Source organism: Nannobrachium achirus (assembly GCF_963921795.1).
Source record: "Nannobrachium achirus genome assembly, chromosome: 2".
In the NCBI taxonomy this organism is placed as follows: Eukaryota; Metazoa; Chordata; class Actinopteri; order Myctophiformes; family Myctophidae; genus Nannobrachium; species Nannobrachium achirus.
In genome coordinates, this window is record NC_137811.1 from 41256335 (window position 1) to 41275387 (window position 19053).

Consider the following 19053-nt stretch of genomic DNA (forward strand, 5'->3'; position numbering starts at 1 on the left):
CAACTTTTCATTACAATGAATTAACCCCGTCATTGTAAACAACCCTTCCTCTTATTGCTTTCGAAGAGGACAAAAAAAGGATAATAAATTAAGGAGAATATATAACAATTAATTGATCAAAGAAAATTGAAAATAAAGACCAAATAATAACAATAATGACAATAGCATTATATTAATTACATAAATCCAGGCTAGATGATTGTCTCTAAGTGTAGGAAACGCTGAAACCGTTAAGTAGTCTTGGGACAGTGTCTCTTGTAGCCCTGAGTACGCAAGTCCCTGATAGGTTCGACAACCTGGCGCCGTCAACCAGGAAGACAATTATTTACATCCGTTGCTCCTGGCAACTCAGTTCTCTTTGAGCCAGCACATTACAGTCTGATAACGTGTCCTTCAGCTGTGTGCGGTTCAAAGTTGCTTTACGCGTGTTCCTCCGACTCCTGCTTGACAGTGATGTTGGCGGGAAGAGGCTGTATGGGGCTGCTGCGGCGCATCTTGATCACAGACGTCTCGTTGGACGACTCGTACATGCCGTGGTGAGGATGGAAGGGCGAGGCCTTCAGGTCCATCTCCCTCCACAGCATCCCCAGAACCTGCTTCTCCAGCATGGCCTCCACCTCCACGCCGCCCTGCAGCTGCTCCAGGCGCTCGGCGTGCTCGCTCATGTCGAAGCGCTCGATCTCCTCGTTGACACGGTGGAGCTCGTCCAGGTTGGCCTGGGTGTTGGGGCTGCCGGTGCTGGCCGCTAAGCAGTAGCCCTTCAGGTGGAGCCGCAGGCTGCACAGGTGGATGTAGTGGCGTTGGCAGTGCGGGCACTTGTTGGGCCGCTCGCGAGAGTGCAGGCGCTTGTGCAGCTTGAGGTGGACGAACTGGGTGAACTTGGCGGGACACAGCTTGCACTGGTAGGGTTTCTCCCCCGAGTGGAGACGCAGGTGGGTCTTCAGGTTGCTGGTGCTGCTGAAGCGCTTGTGACACACCTGGAGCGGGGAGAGGATGAGTTAGCGCTGAAGCAGTGAGGGTCTACAGCAGGGGTGTTCAAAGTGGGTGCCGCGAGATAATTTGATAATATTTGGAATTTATTTGGACACTTAAAAAAAAATATTTAGTATCATTTTAAACTATCATTTTATTTTTTGTCTTTTTATGCTATAAATATAAGGTGCTGGGAGTGAAAATGATGAATATCGTCACTGTCAGGCAAAAACCTTGTATCTCTGAGGTTCAAATGTGTATGTTTTTTTTTTGTCAAATAAAAGCCCTACTTCATCGATACAAAAGTCTCACACAAGTAGTGAAAATAGCAGATCTACAAGCACACAATGCCTGGCGATGCGAGGCGTTGTGTGCTTGTAGATCGGCTATTTTCACTATTTTAAATCGTTTTTAAAATAATACAAAAAGAGAAGGTTTTGGACATACAAGGTTTCCACCCGACAACGACAATATAATGTAGGGGTGCCTCGGATGAAAAAGATATTTATGGGCTGCTGAGACAAAAAGGTTTGGGAATCCCTGGTCTACAGTATGACATCAACATGTTACGAGCTATATTACCAAAAGCTTTTAGGCTATTGAGCATACATTTCATTTCTATTGCCGTATATCAAACAGTAACACTTTAAGGTCTAACAGCTAGCTACGCAGTACCATTACAGCTGCTTGAGCTTTACATTAGGATAGGTCATACCTGGCATTCGTGGGGTTTTTCTCCTGTGTGCACCAGGTAATGTTTTTGAAGGTGAGCCAGTTGGGTGAAGCCCTTGCTGCAGGTGGAACATTTGAAGGGCCTTTCCCCGCTGTGGACTCGTAGGTGGACCTGCACACAGGAAGGAGGAGAACACAATAGCGGCTTAGTTACTGTATGTTCAGACTGTGATTAGAAAAGTTGATCAGAAAAAGTAAATAATATGTTGTAAAGCCCCATTAACCACTTTAACCCTGCCCCCTACTAGGCTACAAGTTAAAAATAAGTTTGATAATGTTTAGAAAAACTGTAAATCTACAAGCTTGCATTGCAATAGCCATACCGTTCAACAAAACATCAGTGATGAGGCTCACCTTGAGGTTGGACAGCTGTCCGAAGGTCTTGCTGCACACGTTGCACTCATACTTGATCTTGCCGTTCTGCTTCTTCAGCGGGTAGGGCAGGGTCTTGTAGCCCGCCGAGCTGCTGCCGCCGCGCTTCATCTTGCTGAGGTTCATGGCCTCCTCCTCGGAGCGCTGGCCAGCGGCGCTGCCCAGCAGGGCTGAGGTAGGCTTGGTGGGCAGCCGCTCGCTGGGCGGAGCGGTGCCCGCCGTCGGGGAGCCACTGGAAGGGGCGTGGGGGTGACCGTGAGGCACTCCGTGGGGGTGAGCCCCGGGGTACGGGTGGTGAGGCCCCACCTTGTCTTTCAGGGCGGTGGCAGAGAAGGCACTGGTGGGGGCGGGGAGAAGGAACTCCCTGTGGGCGGAGACGGAGGAAGGGTGGGTGTGCTCCGGCATCAGGAACCGCCTCCCAGCGGCGTCGGAGGGCAGCAGGGGCATGTGAGGCGGCAGGAGGCTGCTGTACAGCGGGTACATGCGCGGGAAGATGCCCCCCACAGTGGGCACACCACCCCCCGGCAGTGGGTAGTGGTGAGGTAAGAGGTAGCGCGAGTAGGGGGCTCCGGGAGGATAGAAGGGCGAGGAGAGAGGGGCCGCTGGCGGGGAGTAGCCAGGAAAGGAGCCCAGACCTCGGGGGTAGAAGGGCGCCGGAGAGGCGGCGGGGCCTGAGGGGCTTCCCTGAGGGCTGCTCTCAGGGCTGCTCCTGGCCGACGGGCTGGGGGTCGCCGACGACTGGTTGCCCGGAGAACGCGCTGCTGGATAACTGAATTGGCCCGCTTTGAGGCTGAGGAAGTCTTCTGGGATGTGTGGGTGTGGCCTAAGAGCTGGATAGACGGCGCGCGGGTACAGTGGGCGGTCCGGGCTGTCCGGACAGTGCGGGCGGGTGGGAAGGGGCCGGCTGGGCTCCCTTTTGGTGGTGGAGGTGGTGCTGCTGTTGGTGCCTCGGAGGATGGAGAGGACACTGTGCTCCCTCTTGGCCGGGGTGGGTGTGGTGGTGGTTGTGGGGGTGATGGGAGAAGGGCTGGTGCTGCCCGTTAGATGCTCCTCAGTCGCTTGCTGCTTGGCATCCAGGAGAGTTTGCTCTGGAGGGAGACAGAGAGAGAGAGAGGGGGTTAGTGTGTGCCAAAGCATGTCAAACTGAGAAATAACGTTATACCATGTTTGAAGAGATCATGTGTCACTCGGTATTTTCCCCATTCTTTTCCCACCAGAGTCATGACTGCCTAATCACATGGCTGCTTTTCAGAGCCCGGTCCTTAGCACATGCACGCATCGCTATGTTTAGTGTGTTGGGTTGAGGAACACCATAAGTAATCCAGTGGTCCAATTAAGGTGACAGGTTTGACGAATGAGCGTGGGGGGGGGGGGGCGGGGGCAAAGACAGGAAGTGAGGCGTGACAGCTGCCTTTGGGCAGTGTGTGTGTGTGTGTGTGTGTGTAGGGTAGTGGGGATAAAGGCAAGATAAAAATCAAAATGGGGGGTAGACAGTACTGATTGAAGGTTTCCTGCTAAAAGATATCCCCTGAAAAGGTTGGCCTCAACCTGCCCTCTACACTCTCTCTCTCTCTGTCACACACACTAACACACACTCCTCATGACAGAGTGCACACACAGAGGCGCCTACAGACAAAGGGCTGTGTCTGATGTGTTGACTTTTTGGAGGATCACACACACACACACACACACACACACACACACACACACACACACACACACACACACACACACACACACACACACACACACACACACACACACACACACACACACACACACACACACACACACACACACACACACACACACACACACACACACACACACACACGCACACACTAATTGTGTCACATCAAGCAGCACATCCAGGCTCTTCTAGTTGTAGAGCAGGCCCTGAAGTGCACAGTAAATCCTCAGTGTTACAGGTGGTCTGTTGTCTTGTATCAAAGGATTCTACTGTGTGTACATTTACAATGTAGCTGCATGCACTGTGTGTGCAGGAGACACTTGCTGTACGTCTAAAAGCAGAGTTTGTCATACTTTGTCCAGTGTTGTTTTTGACTGCAAATTTTGATTTAGTTTTAGTCATAGTCTTTTGAATAAAATATTATTTCGTTTTAGTCATAATTTAGTCATTTTAAAAGTTTTAGTTTTAGTCAAATTTTAGTCGACTATTTTATCATAAGATTTTAGGCGACTAAATCTACAGTTGATTCAGTCAAGCCTTGATGGCATCGTAATGACAGATTTTACACTTGGTTGCGTGCTGAAAATAGCCGTTGTAAGCTTGTAGATCTGCTATTTTCAGCACGCAACACCTGAGAGCAACCAAACATAAAATGACTCTTCTCCACTAGTCCCTCCCTAACGTTTTAGTCTATTTTTTTTTTGACGAAATTGTCAATATGTTTAGTTTTAGTTTTAGTCATCACAGCTTAGTTAGCTTAGTTTTTATTTAGTTTTCGTCAGTGAAAAAAACGCAGTTGACAAACATTTTTCGTCCTAGTTTTAGTCGACGAAATCAACACTGACTTTGTCACATGATGATATCACTCACTTAGGCCTAAAACGAATGTTTTTTTGGGTGAGAAACACCATTGTGCGACGAAGTATGAATTCGTCGAAAGATTAAGCCTGAGTAGTACTAGCCCTCTGGTGACATTTGTCTGGATGTGTGTGCATGCACACGCACACAAACACACACACACACACACACACACACACACACACAGGCAGTGACCCTTGCGTCGGTGGTATAACGGCTATGCGTAAACATAGAGGTTATCAGTTCCCCCCTCTTCTCCTTCAACAGAACCACTCACTCCCACCCTTCCTCTCCTCCTTTCTTCCCTTAATTCATCCCCCTCTCTTCCAGAAAACAAACAGAGCGGCCATCTTGGAGATATCAATCTGTCAACACGGCCCCTCTGCCAGGAAGTTCAAGTAGTCAGTGGAGGGGGGCCGCCGGCCTCGCCCCCCTCCCTCCCTCTCTTCCTCGCTCTGCTCTTTAAAGTGGCAAATAAATTTGGGGCGAGTGACCAGGTGGTCATCAGCACCACACACACACACACACACACACACACACACACACACGGTAGCATATGTTTTAGATGAGGAGTGCAAATGTGATGGCATGCCGTGTGTGTGTGCATTTGTTTGAATGAGACAGAATGTTTCGCATGCAAAGCACTGGCGCAGTATGCCTTTGAACGCACACGCACACACACACACACACACACACACACACACACACACACACACACACACACACACACACACACACACACACACACACACACACACACAGATGGCTGACAGGTGCTCTGATATTCTGACACTTGAGAGTTCGAGAGAGAAAAAGAGAGAGATAAAGAGAGAGAAAAGAGAGAGAGAGTGAAAGGAGCGTGCGAGGCAGGCGGAAGGTGGGAGAGCAGCAGCACACATTCACTCATTTCACTCTAAAGCCTGCCTCCATGTACGTGAACCCCCCAAAAACACTGAAGACACAGCGATCAAAACAGGATGGTGGTACAAAAAAACGAAACAAAAAAACAGATAAAAGTTGAAAGTAGACAGATCCTACAGGTAGATCTCAGCAGCAGGTCAGTGGCAGGTCAAATGGAGCCTGTAGGGTCTAAATGACAGGGGGATGTAATTAAAGGAGCGGGTGGGGGGGGGGGGGGGGGGGGGAGAGACCCCCTGCCTCTCTGCCTCAAGGCATGCGCATGCATTTCCCTGGGCACTGGAGTCACCCAGGCTGGGTCCCCTGGTACCGCCCTCACCTGACTACTGCTATTACACTGCTGTCACACCTGGAAGCTGCCCTCCTTTGTGAAACCATCTATTGCTTTCTCTTTTCTTTGACTCCATCTGTCCCTCGTCTCTCTTATCTCTCTGAATGCATAGTGACTGAAAATGCACTGCACTGTGCACTGCACTTAGAGTTAATTTTGTGACTCTGAGTGTACAAATTAACCTTTGTACATATTTACTATAGGTGGCAAACCAGGTGCATATTCTAGAGCAGTGGTTCTCAAAGTGGATTCCAGGGACTCTCTAGGTTCCTTTAGGGGGTCTAAATTACTAACTGTAACTCTGACAGCATTTGTATACAGTCAGAGTTAAGGGAAGACCTTTATGAAGGTTGATGATATCCTACATATCATCAACCGATACAGTATATATTAATCCTGTAAGCATAACTGTCTGACAACTGTGCCGGGCGCCCCATGACCTCTTTTGTTCTATTTTTATTTCTGCACCTTATTTTTGTGCTACTTTCTTTGTTTGTCTTTCTTACATGTTGTCTTCGTGTTTTGTATTGTTACATTTTTTGTGTGAAAATCTTTGAGAAATAAAGAGAGTCAAGAGAAGACCTTGAATTTTAAAGTTCTAGACCCTGGAATCTCTGACTTTTATTTGATGACGTAAATTACATTGGAAATAGATTCACATAGTAAGTACACACACACACACACACACACACACACACACACACACACACACACACACACACACACACACACACACACACACACACACACACACACACACACACACACACACACACACACACACACACACACACACACACACACACACACACACACACACACACACACACACACAGAGTGCCTCTGGTCCTTTTATTGCGGTTGAGCAACAGAGTTGAGTGTGCGCGTGCACGTCGGGTGCACTTTCATGTTGAAAGCGGGCCTTTAAGTGTGTAAGACTGTGGCATTAGCGCCATATCCCCTTCTCTGTGTAATTACACTGTCACTGGCAGGTCTGGCATCCACACACACACATGCACAACGATGGCACTGACAGAGATGAAAGGTTGTGTACTCTCTCTCTCCGTGCATGTGCATGTGTATGTGTGTGTGTTGGAGATAATGACAGGCTAATGTTCAGAGAGGAAGGAGACATAGCTACACTCAAAAACACTATTAGGATTTAAGAGCCGCGACAGGAGATGCTCAAGACACACACACACACACACACGCACACACACACACGCACTCTAAACAGACCTACATTGCTATTGGCTCATGTATAGTTACATAACCATGAATAGTAACAAATATTATTTCAGAGACATTCTTTTATCACCCAATAAAAATGCCAGATCAAACTATCACTTTGTATCACCCTGTAAAAATCTATAACGTGGGCCAGTCTGTGACTCAGCAGACTCAGAGGCTCATAAAAAGGTGGACTTGCGTTGCGTCTGGCTCATGTCCACCTCTCCTGTTAAGCCAGTTTTACTCTCCATTTTTTCTCACATCTCTCTCAACCTGCGACTACCCAAAAGCAGCAGGAACTGAAGCCGCGTTCTCAATGTTCGGATATAACTGGCGTTTTCATGTCTCGTGAGCTTAAGGCTGACCTGCTGTTGCTGTGTTATGTGCAAACTGAGCTGCGGACTGTGTGCAATCTTGTTTACGTTAGCTCTTATATTAGACTCTAGGTTCCTTTAGGGGGTCTAAATTGACACTTACAAGTCTGAAACTCTGACAGTATACAAATGGAACCAAATGGACCCTAATGGATACATTTGGTTCCATTTGTATACTGTCAGAGTTAAGACCTTGACATTTTAAAGTTCTAGAACCTAGAATCTCTGACTTCTAAACTTCTTTTCAGATATAACTGGTGCTTTCATGTCTCTAAGCTTAAAGGCTGAGCTGCTGTTGCTGTGTTATGTGCAAACTGAGCCGCAGACTGTGTGCAATCTTGTCTATATATTAGACAAAGAACAACATCACAAAACTAAGTGCAAACTTACTGAGTTTCTGCATCATGAGCTCTCCAGAGGGGGGGTAGTGCAGACGTCGGGCAAACTGGGGACAGTACCAGACCAGCAGCTCGGCTCCGGCTGGTATGGGTCGCACCGTGTAAAAGTAGATCTCCATGCCGTTCTGGCACGCCGCCAGGTTCTGCTCGGCCGCCGAGTGCGCCGGGTTGACGTAACGCATCCAGTTGGACCGGCCCTCGTCCAGGCCGTCCACAAAATGGTGGAACTCGCCCTCTGCATAGATCTGAGGGGAGAGGAAATGGAAGGCAGAGAGAGGGGGAAGCGGAGAATGACGAAAAAGAGAGGGGTGAGAGGAGAAGTAGATGAAAACGGTTAGCCTCTGGGTGAGAAAATGTTTCTGGGAAAACCGACATTTAAGATTTAAATCCTGTCCACGCACTAAACGGTTTAGCTGACCAAATACGAGCATGGAACAACTTAAATCTGGTGACACAAAAGCAAAGGAATGTAACCAATACCATCAGATCCACCTCGTTCCTCGTCTACAGTACATTCTTTTCCGCCCTTCACAATCCTATCCTGCAGCCTGTCACTCACTCCAGCCTCCACATTTCTCTCCCTGTTCTTGTTTTATATTTTCTTGTCAACGTGTTCCTTCCTCACCACAGCCGTCAAGTGGGCTCCATCCTAAAGCTCTTGGGGACAGACGGATGAGCGCTTTTATAGGCATCTGAAAAGGTCAAAGACCACGCTCCCACGCCAGGTCCCCCACAACACCAGCACTCATCTTGAATCTCACCTCCCCCTCTCTTGCCCTTTCACTCGCTGCCTCTGTCTCTCACTCTCACTATCTCGTCAGAGGGATGCTCCACTACGCTGCACAATCTGGAGCGCCAATTCAACTGTCAAAATGGACTCCAGACTTTGCAGTGTCATAAGTGTGCGTGGCTTACCTACACTTTCTTTGCAGAAATTGGCAGCACTCCTCAGATAGGATTATTAAATTAATGCCTCACCGTGCGTGTGTGTGTGTGTGTGTGTGTGTGTGTGTGTGTGTGTGTGTGTGTGTGTGTGTGTGTGTGTGTGTGTGTGTGTGCGCCTAATTACAGGAAGCACAGTATGACGTGTTGTTTGTTCCTGTGTATATTGTGTCAGCGTGACATCACATCCCATCTATTTCTCTCATTTTCTTTTGTCTCGTTCCACTAGTTCTGACTAGGCTTTCTGCGCCACTCTCTGCTGATACGTAAAACCACACCACACTGCACTGTCATGGAACGCAGCATCAACAGGCTATAGGAAAGATGAAAAACAAACTCCACTGCCAGTAATTTACCCAACGAGAATACACACACACAGCCACCTGGCCATTTGTGATGCAACGTTTATGTGTATAGTTCTCTTGAATGAAGTCAACAAGAATACGCGTGGCTGATATGATTCCGACCGCATACACAGCTACACACACACACAGCCTTGTTGTGAGGCGCATGTGAAAGTGTGAGAGAAAGCCCCCTCGCCCCGGCATCGCTGGCTGACTTCCATCGAAGGCAAACGCACTATAAAACAAGCACTTCACCACCACTCCCCCAGACACACACACACTTCCTCAGAAACCGGAGAGAGACCCCTTCCTGTGACGCAAAAAAGGATTCTAAACTCAGTCAGTGGAACAGGAAATGTCTCTCAGAGGTTTATTTCATGGGGTGTGTATAGAGGAGAGAAAGAGAGAGAGAGAGAGAGAGAGAGAGAGAGAGAGAGATGTATGCTAGCTTACCCGCCAGAAGTACTTGCGGTTGGCATCCTTGGGAACGCTGTCTGCTGTGTAGATCTCGCCCACAAGGGGGCCGAAGCGTGTCCCTTTGGGGATGTATTCTGTGCTGCACACCCCAATCACCTAGAACACACAATGAATGAAGAGAGAGAGGGAGATAACAAGTGGTTAGAAAAAAGGTCATGATGTGTTAAACTGTGACATAATGTGTTAAACTGTTGACAATTGAATTGTATGTATGTCTCATCAATGAACTAATTAATTCCTCTTGTTTAAAAGACCATTAATCAATACGTGTCCGAATGGAAAACCACAGGAGGCGTGTGTGTGTGTGTGTGTGTGTGTGTGTGTGTGTGTGTGTGTGTGTGTGTGTGTGTGTGTGTGTGTGTGTGTGTGTGTGTGTCTGTCTGTCGATGATTTATGCAGTGACATCCTGCCTTTACATGCTCAGGTCATCAACAGGATCCAAACAAACAATACTGAGCGTGTGTGTGTGTGTGTGTGTGTGTGTGTGTGTGTGTGTGTGTGTGTGTGTGTGTGTGTGTGTGTGTGTGTGTGTGTGTGTGTGTGTAGCTGAATGGCTTGCAATGTGTATATTGCAGTATGTACTGTGAGGCCAGTAACCTCTATTAAAAACAGGAAAATCTCTCTTCCAGACAATCCTAAAGCCTCATTCATACTGTACTAAAAAATCCAACATGACCCCCCCGCCCCATACACCTCACTCACTACGCTCTCTCTCTCACACACAGACACACAGAAACACTTTTCTACTCTCTCTCTCCCCGTCTTCCTAGTTGCATTGTAGTTTAACCACAACAGCCATCCCACACAGGCGCACACACATACTCTCTCTCTCTTCATCTCACCTACATGTCTAACCACACCCCGCCACATCAAACCCAACCAACGCTACCTCAGACCACCAGCTCTCCCTCAGAGGGAATATCCACTTCTCACATTAAAAGAAAAGAAAAGAAAAAGAAAATCTTTTGTTGCATCGTTCTTCTTCCTCCCTCCGACACAATTGAGATTAAAGGGGTGAAGGGGGAGGAAGAGAAGGAGGAGGAGGATGAGAGGGGAGAATGAAAGGAGGGAGGGATTACAATGACTAGACGTCAAGACTCAAACCCTCGATTGTAGTCGAGAGCTTGGGAGAGCTGGATGTGCCGTGAACACACATTTCTATATTTCCCTTCATTCATAAGTCACGCAGCCCCCCCTTTAACACACACACACACACACACACACACACACACACACACACACACACACACACACACACACACACACACACACACACACACACACACACACACACACACACACACACACACACACACACACACACACACACACACACACACACACACACACACACACACACACACGACTTAGGAAATCCCCTTCCCCACATATAGCCAATGGGAACGAATGGGCCATGTCTGAAAGATGAGGGCTGTTTAGAGAGGGGTTTTGACTCATTAACAGGCTCTTTAAACAGTGAGCTCTCCAAACGAGCCGAGTCAATGAGTGAGCTTTGATCAGGGCCAAGAGATAAAGGACATCCTTTCCTTTCTTCACCTTTTCTGCAGTGCGTCCCACCACTTACTATTTCTACTTCTTACTCTGTCACAGCTCCCTCGCTTCGCTCAAGAGAGATAAATATTGCCTGATACCATATCAGCTCGTAAACACAAACACACACACATACACACACGTTTCCTGTTGATAAGGAACACAAGCAGCCAATGATGAGAAAATCTATTAAATCAGGCCAAGACATGGTTTTAATCAGTTTACGAAAACCATTATGGGAGTTTAAAAATGTACAAATCCATGACCTTTCAACCTATACGAGGTCCTGCACACAGCTTTCTTCCCCAGCACTGTTCTATATCTCACTGTTAACACAATTTCACTCAACCCTATTTAACCCCAGTTCCACTATTGATACCTTTAACATTTCCCCCTGCTGTGGTACCCAATATATTGATGTCACAAAGCTCTGAACTGTGAAAAGTAAACAAGGTGACCACGGGTTCACAGAGCCTGCATGTGCAATGACATTCTTTTGAAAAGAGGGAACTTGTTACTAACCAAGTTGACAGGGGATTGTTGACTGAGAGTGCTCTACTACGCCCTCTAGCAAGGGGGGAGGATATTTATTTTAATGATGGCAAAGGGGATTTTTTTTATTTCGTATTTCGTTTACATAGACACACTCGCACACGTAGGATCAAGGAGGTTGTCAACAGTCTGGATGATAAATGAGACTTCATGGATGGATGAGAGCCCACCTCTGAACGGAGGAAGACGTATCAACACGCATCACACCTCAATTAGTGCATAGTTAGTGTGTGTATACTAGATGTTTTTGTGAATTCCCCTGGAGACACGCAGTGAGTCGGCACTCTGATTTGTGTGTCTGTGTGCGTGTGTGTGTGTCTGCGCGTGTGTCCGTGTAGCTTTTACAACTAGACACTCTCCTCACCACAATACCCCCCTGGCTACCTCTTCTCCAGCTTCACTATTATGACCCAAACTTGAGTCATATGTGTGTTGTGTGAGTGTGTGTATAGAGTTCGGGGGCATATTGTCTGACGTTGGCGGCATTTACTTCGGTGGGTTCGTAGTGTGAGTGTAGGTGTGTGTGATTAAGTGTGAGTGGAGGGGATCCGTGCGAGTATGTCTGCATTTTATGCACAGCTGTCAGTGCGTGTCTTTGGAGAAGTAATGTCAGTGTAGAAAATGCCTGTCTGCTTTCATGCACTGCACATGTGTGTGTGTGTGTGTGTGTGTGTCCCTCTCCCTCACCTCTTTGGAGTCCGCTGGGTGTTTGAACGTCAGGTTGCGAGGCAGGGACGTCTCGGCCCTCGTCAGCCCCTCGCCGTCTTGCCCCGCCTCCCAGGGCGTGTCCTTGACGATGTAGGTGCACTTCTCCTCGAACTCCGCCTCCGTCCACCTCGTCATGTCCGCCTCCTCCATGTCCACGTCTTCGCTGCTGGTGGTGGTCGTTCTGGCCCCGGCCCGGGAGCTGGCCTCCTCCGCACACATGTCGGCGTCAGCCATTTTGGCTCCCTGGTGCGCGTCGGTTTCCATGTCCATCTTGTGGCTGTCGTGCTGTACGGTGTGGGCCCCCTCACTAGTCAACATGGCCGAGCTATGAGAGGTCGCCTACAGGAGAGAGAGAGAGAGAGAGGATTAGGAAATGCTAATTGATAAAGAATGAAAGAACAAAAAGAAAATCGATAATGAAAAGATGGGATAATGGACTAAATTAAATCTGACAAAAAGTTGATAAGATAATAGAGACAAAGAAGAAGGGAAAGGGGAATGATTGTTTCTCCTCAGTGACTCAATGGAGTGGTGAGTGGATGTGAGCATGTAGATGACTAAGTCCACTGTCTCCACTGCCAGTGTGGGAACTAGACCGCTTATCAAGGCCTCACTCGCTCTCTCTCTCTCTCTCCCCCCTCTCCCGGAGTATCAAGCACACGTGCACGCCTGCGCCGCGCACACAAAGTCACCAAGTCCACTGGGAGCACTTACAGACAAAACCCAGAAATCACAGGAAATCATTTGCCTCATCATCCCATTTAGAGTGAAGGGCTTTAAATTAGGGAAATGAGATTGGACAATCCAAATGGGAAATGTTTATTTCTGGGAGAAAACTCTCGTCTCTACTGTCCAACCCCCCCGGCGCTTTTGTTGTCCTCTCCCTCTTCCTCCACGCTGATTTTGCAAAGACTTCCATGCTTTCCCTGTCTGGTTTTTGTATTCAAACATCTCACTCTATCTTTGTCTTAGATCCCTTCTCTTGCATTTAATTTTTCTGTAAAGATTTATCTGTTCCCTCCTCAAATCCCTTCCTTTATCTCTCCGTCTGTCCTTTTCTCTCCTTCTCCTATTGTGTCTTATTTTCTGTCATCTCGCTCTCCATGCTTATTTCCCTCTCTCACCCCCCCCCCCCCCCCCCCCCCCTCTCTCTCTCTGTGTCCCTGGGGTGGAAAACAGAAGGGAAGACAGAGGAAGGAAGTGCCGTCTGTGTCTGAGGATCTAAAATTGGAAGCAGAGTGGCAGGCGGAACCGGCAAATCATCCCAACTGTGTGTGTGTGTTGTGTGTGTTGTGTGTGTCTGTGTGTGGGACGAGTGGGGAAGGGAGCGCCAAAACTTTTCCATTTGGGGGGCCACAGCAGCACAAACAAAACTTCAAACGCGATCCCACCCAAGACCATCCCACACACACACACACACACACAGAAATATACACACACACACACACAGGGACAAACATCTTGCGCAGTGTCCCACGCAGACAGCGGAAACCGGCGGCCATAGATCTTAGGTGACCACGCTCCGTTATAGAACATACATAAAAGCAGCCATCACTGTGTTCCTCTAAACTTCTGTGCAATTCTTCTGAAGCAGGCCACCGAAAAAAACTAAAAGGTCATTAATGCTCATTTGTGCTGCAACGTTTTGTGAGCATGTAGAGCTGCCATTTCCTGCGAAAAACAAAGTAGGCCTACTGTAACTCCAATTCAAATCAAGAGTCCCAAGCGTTCCATGCCACAGAAGTATGAAAAATTACAAATTTAATACCAACAATTTATGATTTCTTTGAAATAGTTTTTTTCCCCCATTTTCTAGTTTTTGTTTGTGCTATTTACATGATCACATAAATACATTGTTTCAATAAGATTTAAATGAATGTTATGATTCCGTTTAGATTCCCTTTCACACGCCAAATTCGACCTGGAGGACAGAATGTAGGTTCAGGAAATTATATCCAATTCATTCACAAATGAGAAATTAACAATCTCAATTCTGAATTACTGATGATCAACTCACTCAGCGTTTATGAACAATGAAAATATGAGGGATTCGAAGTTATTTTTCTGTAGGATTGTTGCAAAAATATATCAGACATTTAAAAGTACTGAAATGTTAAACTACTATAATTTCCTTATTTAATAATACGGTTTACCCGTTCTGATCCGATATCGTCGTCGTTCTATTTTGTGTTAAGACCAGCAGAATGACATTTTTCATTTAAATTTAACACATTAAGCATTCAACACAAAATGTGTTAATTGCTTAAATGTGCTAAATGTGCGATGGAGATTTTCTCAATATTACACCAGTTTTCTGCAGTTCTCATTCAGTGCTGTGGTCTCTTTGCATAACAGCTGCGAGCTCTAAAACTAATAGTGAAACTAAGAACCAAGAAGCACAGTTTATACTTTCAATTAAATAAAGTCAGCTAATTACTTGAATGCAAATGCAAATAAGATAATGATCATGATTGTGTACCAGTAATTCAGAGTTGAATCTCTACATTTCACAATAAGGATTAAAGGATTTGAAATTCAAGTCAAACTGAAAATTAAAACCATTTATTAATGCATTCAATAAACTCTGAAAATGTTACTACAGGCATCATAATCAGTATGCTATTTCCATTACATTTCAAACAGTGGGGTAAATCAAATGAATTAATCTTTCATTAGATATGAAATCTCAGTTCAGTTACAATGTATGCCATTGCAAAACACATTAGCAATACATTGTATTAATGTAAAGCCAGCAATACATTCTCATTTCTCATGCCATAGCTAAATAATAAAAATCGGGAAAAATCTAAAAAAGAAAATTCAATACAACCATTCATCATGACAAATAAAAGTATATCTATACATGCATATAGGGCATATACATTTAGTTTTTTAAGCTGACAAAACAGCCACCACATTTCCAAACCAATTTTCCCTCTATTCTCAGTTAAAACTCCCACGCAGCAACAGACAGCATCTCGCAGCTCCGCTACTCACCGAGTAACTTTGGTCCCAGCCACACATAGGGCCGACTGAAGAGTTCCCTGGCCCTCGTCCTGTGTATGTCTGCGACAGAGTGGGACCGACCGTGTGTGTGTGTGTGTGTGTGTGTGTGTAGGCTACGTGCGTGCGGGACAGGTGCAGTTGTCCCTCTCCCTCTCCTCGCTCCAAGAAGCGCTATACTCCAATCTGCGTGTGTGTGTGAGTGAGCGTGGGTCTGTGTGTGCTCCACTGAGTGCCTTGTGTTAGACTGACTGACTGTCTGCTCTGGCCGGCCCTCCTCACAGCATCTTGGAGGCGGACACTCCCTCTCCCCGCCCACACACACAGTCCCTCCTCCCAATATATCTGTGGCTGTGTGCGTGTTTGTGTCTCACGCACACGCACAGTCAGTCGCACACACTTTTTTTCTCCAGTAAAGGAAATGGCAGGCGCTTTCACCTGAGGTATGAGCTCTCGCTCCGAGCGCGGTACATAAATGCATGCGCGCACTCACACACACATTGAGGGAGCCAGTCTCATCAAATCAAAATTAATGAAAAGTTGAAAAAAAGAATTGACGCATGCATACATCGCTCTAACAAAGTGTGTGCACACACGCGCGCGCGAACACACACACACACACACACACACACACACACACACACACACACACACACACACACACACACACACACACACACACACACACACACACACACACACACACACACACACACACACACACACACACACACACACACACACACACACACACACACACACACACACACACACACACACACACACACACACACACACACACACACACACACACACACACACACACACACACACCTTTCCCCAGGAAAACAAGTCAGACGCGCACCAAAGCTCTGAACAGCTCCTGACTGTAGGGGGCGACACTGGTCTAACCTTAATGTCCCTCATAATCATATAGCTCTCTCTCTTGGATAGAAGGACCAGTCATTTTCACTGACTGCACTCTTTATTATCTTCCATCTGTATCCTCTATTCCACCCCCGTTTGTTTCTTCTGTCTTGTCTTCTCTCTCTCTCTCTTCCCCCCCCCCCCCCCCCCCTCTCTCTCTCCCCCCCACACCCACCCCTCTGTCTGTGGTCTATCCAAACCTCGGTATCTGATCCTATCCAAAGCCCACTCAGAATTACATGGAAATCCCCAACTAATTTTCACCCCCCCCAACCAGCAGCACACCCTGTCTTTTTCTGACTCTGCCTCTTCTTCTCATTTGAACACACACTCCATTCTAATCCCCCTTCTTCTTCTGCGTTCATTTGATAGGGCCATTCTGAACATAATAGAATTAGCGCGCGTGGACACAGGAGTTATCACACTGAAAGTCTTTCCAGTAATACTTTTCCCCTTTTTTCATTTCACACTCCTCTCTTTTCCTCTGATGTTCTTTTTGTTCCTTCTCTCTTGTATTAAACTTTTTTGGCATGTGTGTGGGGCTAATGGAGAACAACAATAATCAGGAAAAGAAAACAAGCGAAGGGAGAGCCTTGAAGAAGAAAAGAAAGAAAGACAGGAGTGGGGTCTTCAATCTCGCCCTCCTCCCCACCTCCCCCCGCCTCCGTCTCTCTCTCTCTCCCTCCCTGTCTGCCTTTTTCTCTCCGTCTCTGGTGACAGGGGGTCTGACCACATCACTCGCTGCCTACTCCTTCCTGCCAACGGACGACCCCGACACACACACGCACACACACACATATACACGCACACACACACACACACGCAAAGGCAAGATGCAGTTGCGAGCACGCGCGCACACACGCAGCAGATGTGTCCCCCAGCTGTCGGACATGTTGATGCCTTGCAAGCGACCAGTTCCTCCCTCTGACAAACAAGCAGAGAAAAGAACGACATGTCCCCTGTTTTGACAGTCACATGTGGTCCTTCCACTATACCCACTGGCTGGCAACAATCTGGGGCCCTGAGACGCACGCAAACACACTCACACACACACACACACACGTACAAAACCAGGCAAAGGCACACCACCATCCTTGTCAGACCACGTCACTCAACTCAAAAAGAAAAGAGTCTCTCTCTCTCTCAGTGGGGGTGGCTCTCCTCCCCAGCTCTGAAGTCAAATTCAAATACCTCTCTTTTGTTTATGCGACAGCCCTGGAGGATTTACTGTGTGGGCTGCTTGCATGCATGCCTGGAGGAGAGGAGGAGAGGGACGGAGCGAGACAAAAAAGGGGTAAAGGAGACCTCCTGCGTCCCCTGTTAGTTTTACAGGGGGCCTCTATCTAAAGAGAGGTAGAGCGTATTCCCATACACACACATCACATACGCTTTTCCAACTAATTCAAACTTAGTGAGTAGTTCTGTGGTCCTCAGTGAAAGCATAAGAAAAAGGAAAAGGACATTTTGTGCAGATCTTCCGATAGAATGGTGTGTGAGGAGAGAGAGAGAGAACAAATGGGATTTGCCTGGGTGGTGGAGTTGGGAGTTAGGGGGGTGTTGCAGGTGGGATTAACACTGATGTCAAATTCCTTTTCTTTTCTCCCTTTGAGTGGTGGGGGGATATAGCCAGGTGGTGGAGATGATGTTACTATAATCAAACTCTAGGCTATGCACGCTTACCTACTTTTTTCTAAGTTACGTTTTAGTTTATTATTGTACTTAGTAATTGTCCCTTCAGAAACATGGAAGAAATTGTTTCCAGAAAAAGCATCTGTATTTCCATTTCTCTTAAAAAGGCATGTTGTATATTCCTCATCTGATCCAGGTATAGCGATGATGAAATTCAAATGGTCAATGCGTACATGACACAAAAAGTCTTCTGTCGGGGGAGACACTTTCCCCTTCAAACTATAAATAGGAGAACACACACGCACACACAGAATCTGTTCGTTTGAAATGTGAATTTGAGTTACACCCTACTACGACATACAGTTCCAATCCCAAAATTATGTTAATTCAACGCTATACCATTTGATCAGCCATTTCCTGTGTGTGTGTGTTCTAAATGGGTGTGTGGATCTTCCAGTGATGCACGTATGAGCGCGAGAGAATGAAGACAGAATGGGAGAGAGAGAGGTTGGAGAACATGGGACAGAGAGCTAATCCTTGAATGGAGGGGCCATTAGGGAGAATTAGGGGAGGTTAGACATGATCCTCTCTCTTTGGGCTCAGTGTGTGTGTGTGTGTGTGTGTGTGTGTGTGTGTTGGGGGGGGGGGACGTGTGGCATGCGTCAAGTCGAGCCCCTCAAGAGGGAGGGGGGGGGGGGGGGGGGGGGGGGGGCGTAAATTACTAGCTAGTTCCCCTAATCTTGCCAATCCACCCCTGCTGTGTGCACACAATGCACACGTGCGTGCAACACGCACATGCACACACGCACACACACACTTCTCCATCTCAAACCATCCTAAACAGATGGCTGCGGAAAGGCCAAGGGTACAGTGTGTGTATGTGTGTGTGTGTGTGTGTGTGTGTGCGTGCGCGTGTGTCACAGTCAGACAGCCCCCCTTTAACCCCGGTAGAAACAGTTAATCGTCTCCTCAGTCCACACTGACTACACAGATTAATACTAACTGGAGCCATCATTAAGAAGCGAGCAGAACTTGCTGTTAAAGT

General features: G+C 47.2%; 1 protein-coding gene across 1 annotated transcript; it reads right to left on the reverse strand.

Moving 5' to 3' along the window:
- Positions 1–419: 419 nt before the first annotated feature.
- On the reverse strand, positions 420–15473 carry prdm1a (PR domain containing 1a, with ZNF domain; the record flags this gene model as incomplete). Its single annotated transcript, XM_080746247.1, has 7 exons — positions 420–977; positions 1688–1816; positions 2059–3164; positions 7868–8120; positions 9615–9734; positions 12429–12788; positions 15447–15473. The coding sequence occupies 7 exons, from the start codon at positions 15471–15473 to the stop codon at positions 420–422; spliced, it is 2553 nt and encodes an 850-aa protein (XP_080602373.1).
- Between the last annotated feature and the right edge of the window lie 3580 nt (positions 15474–19053).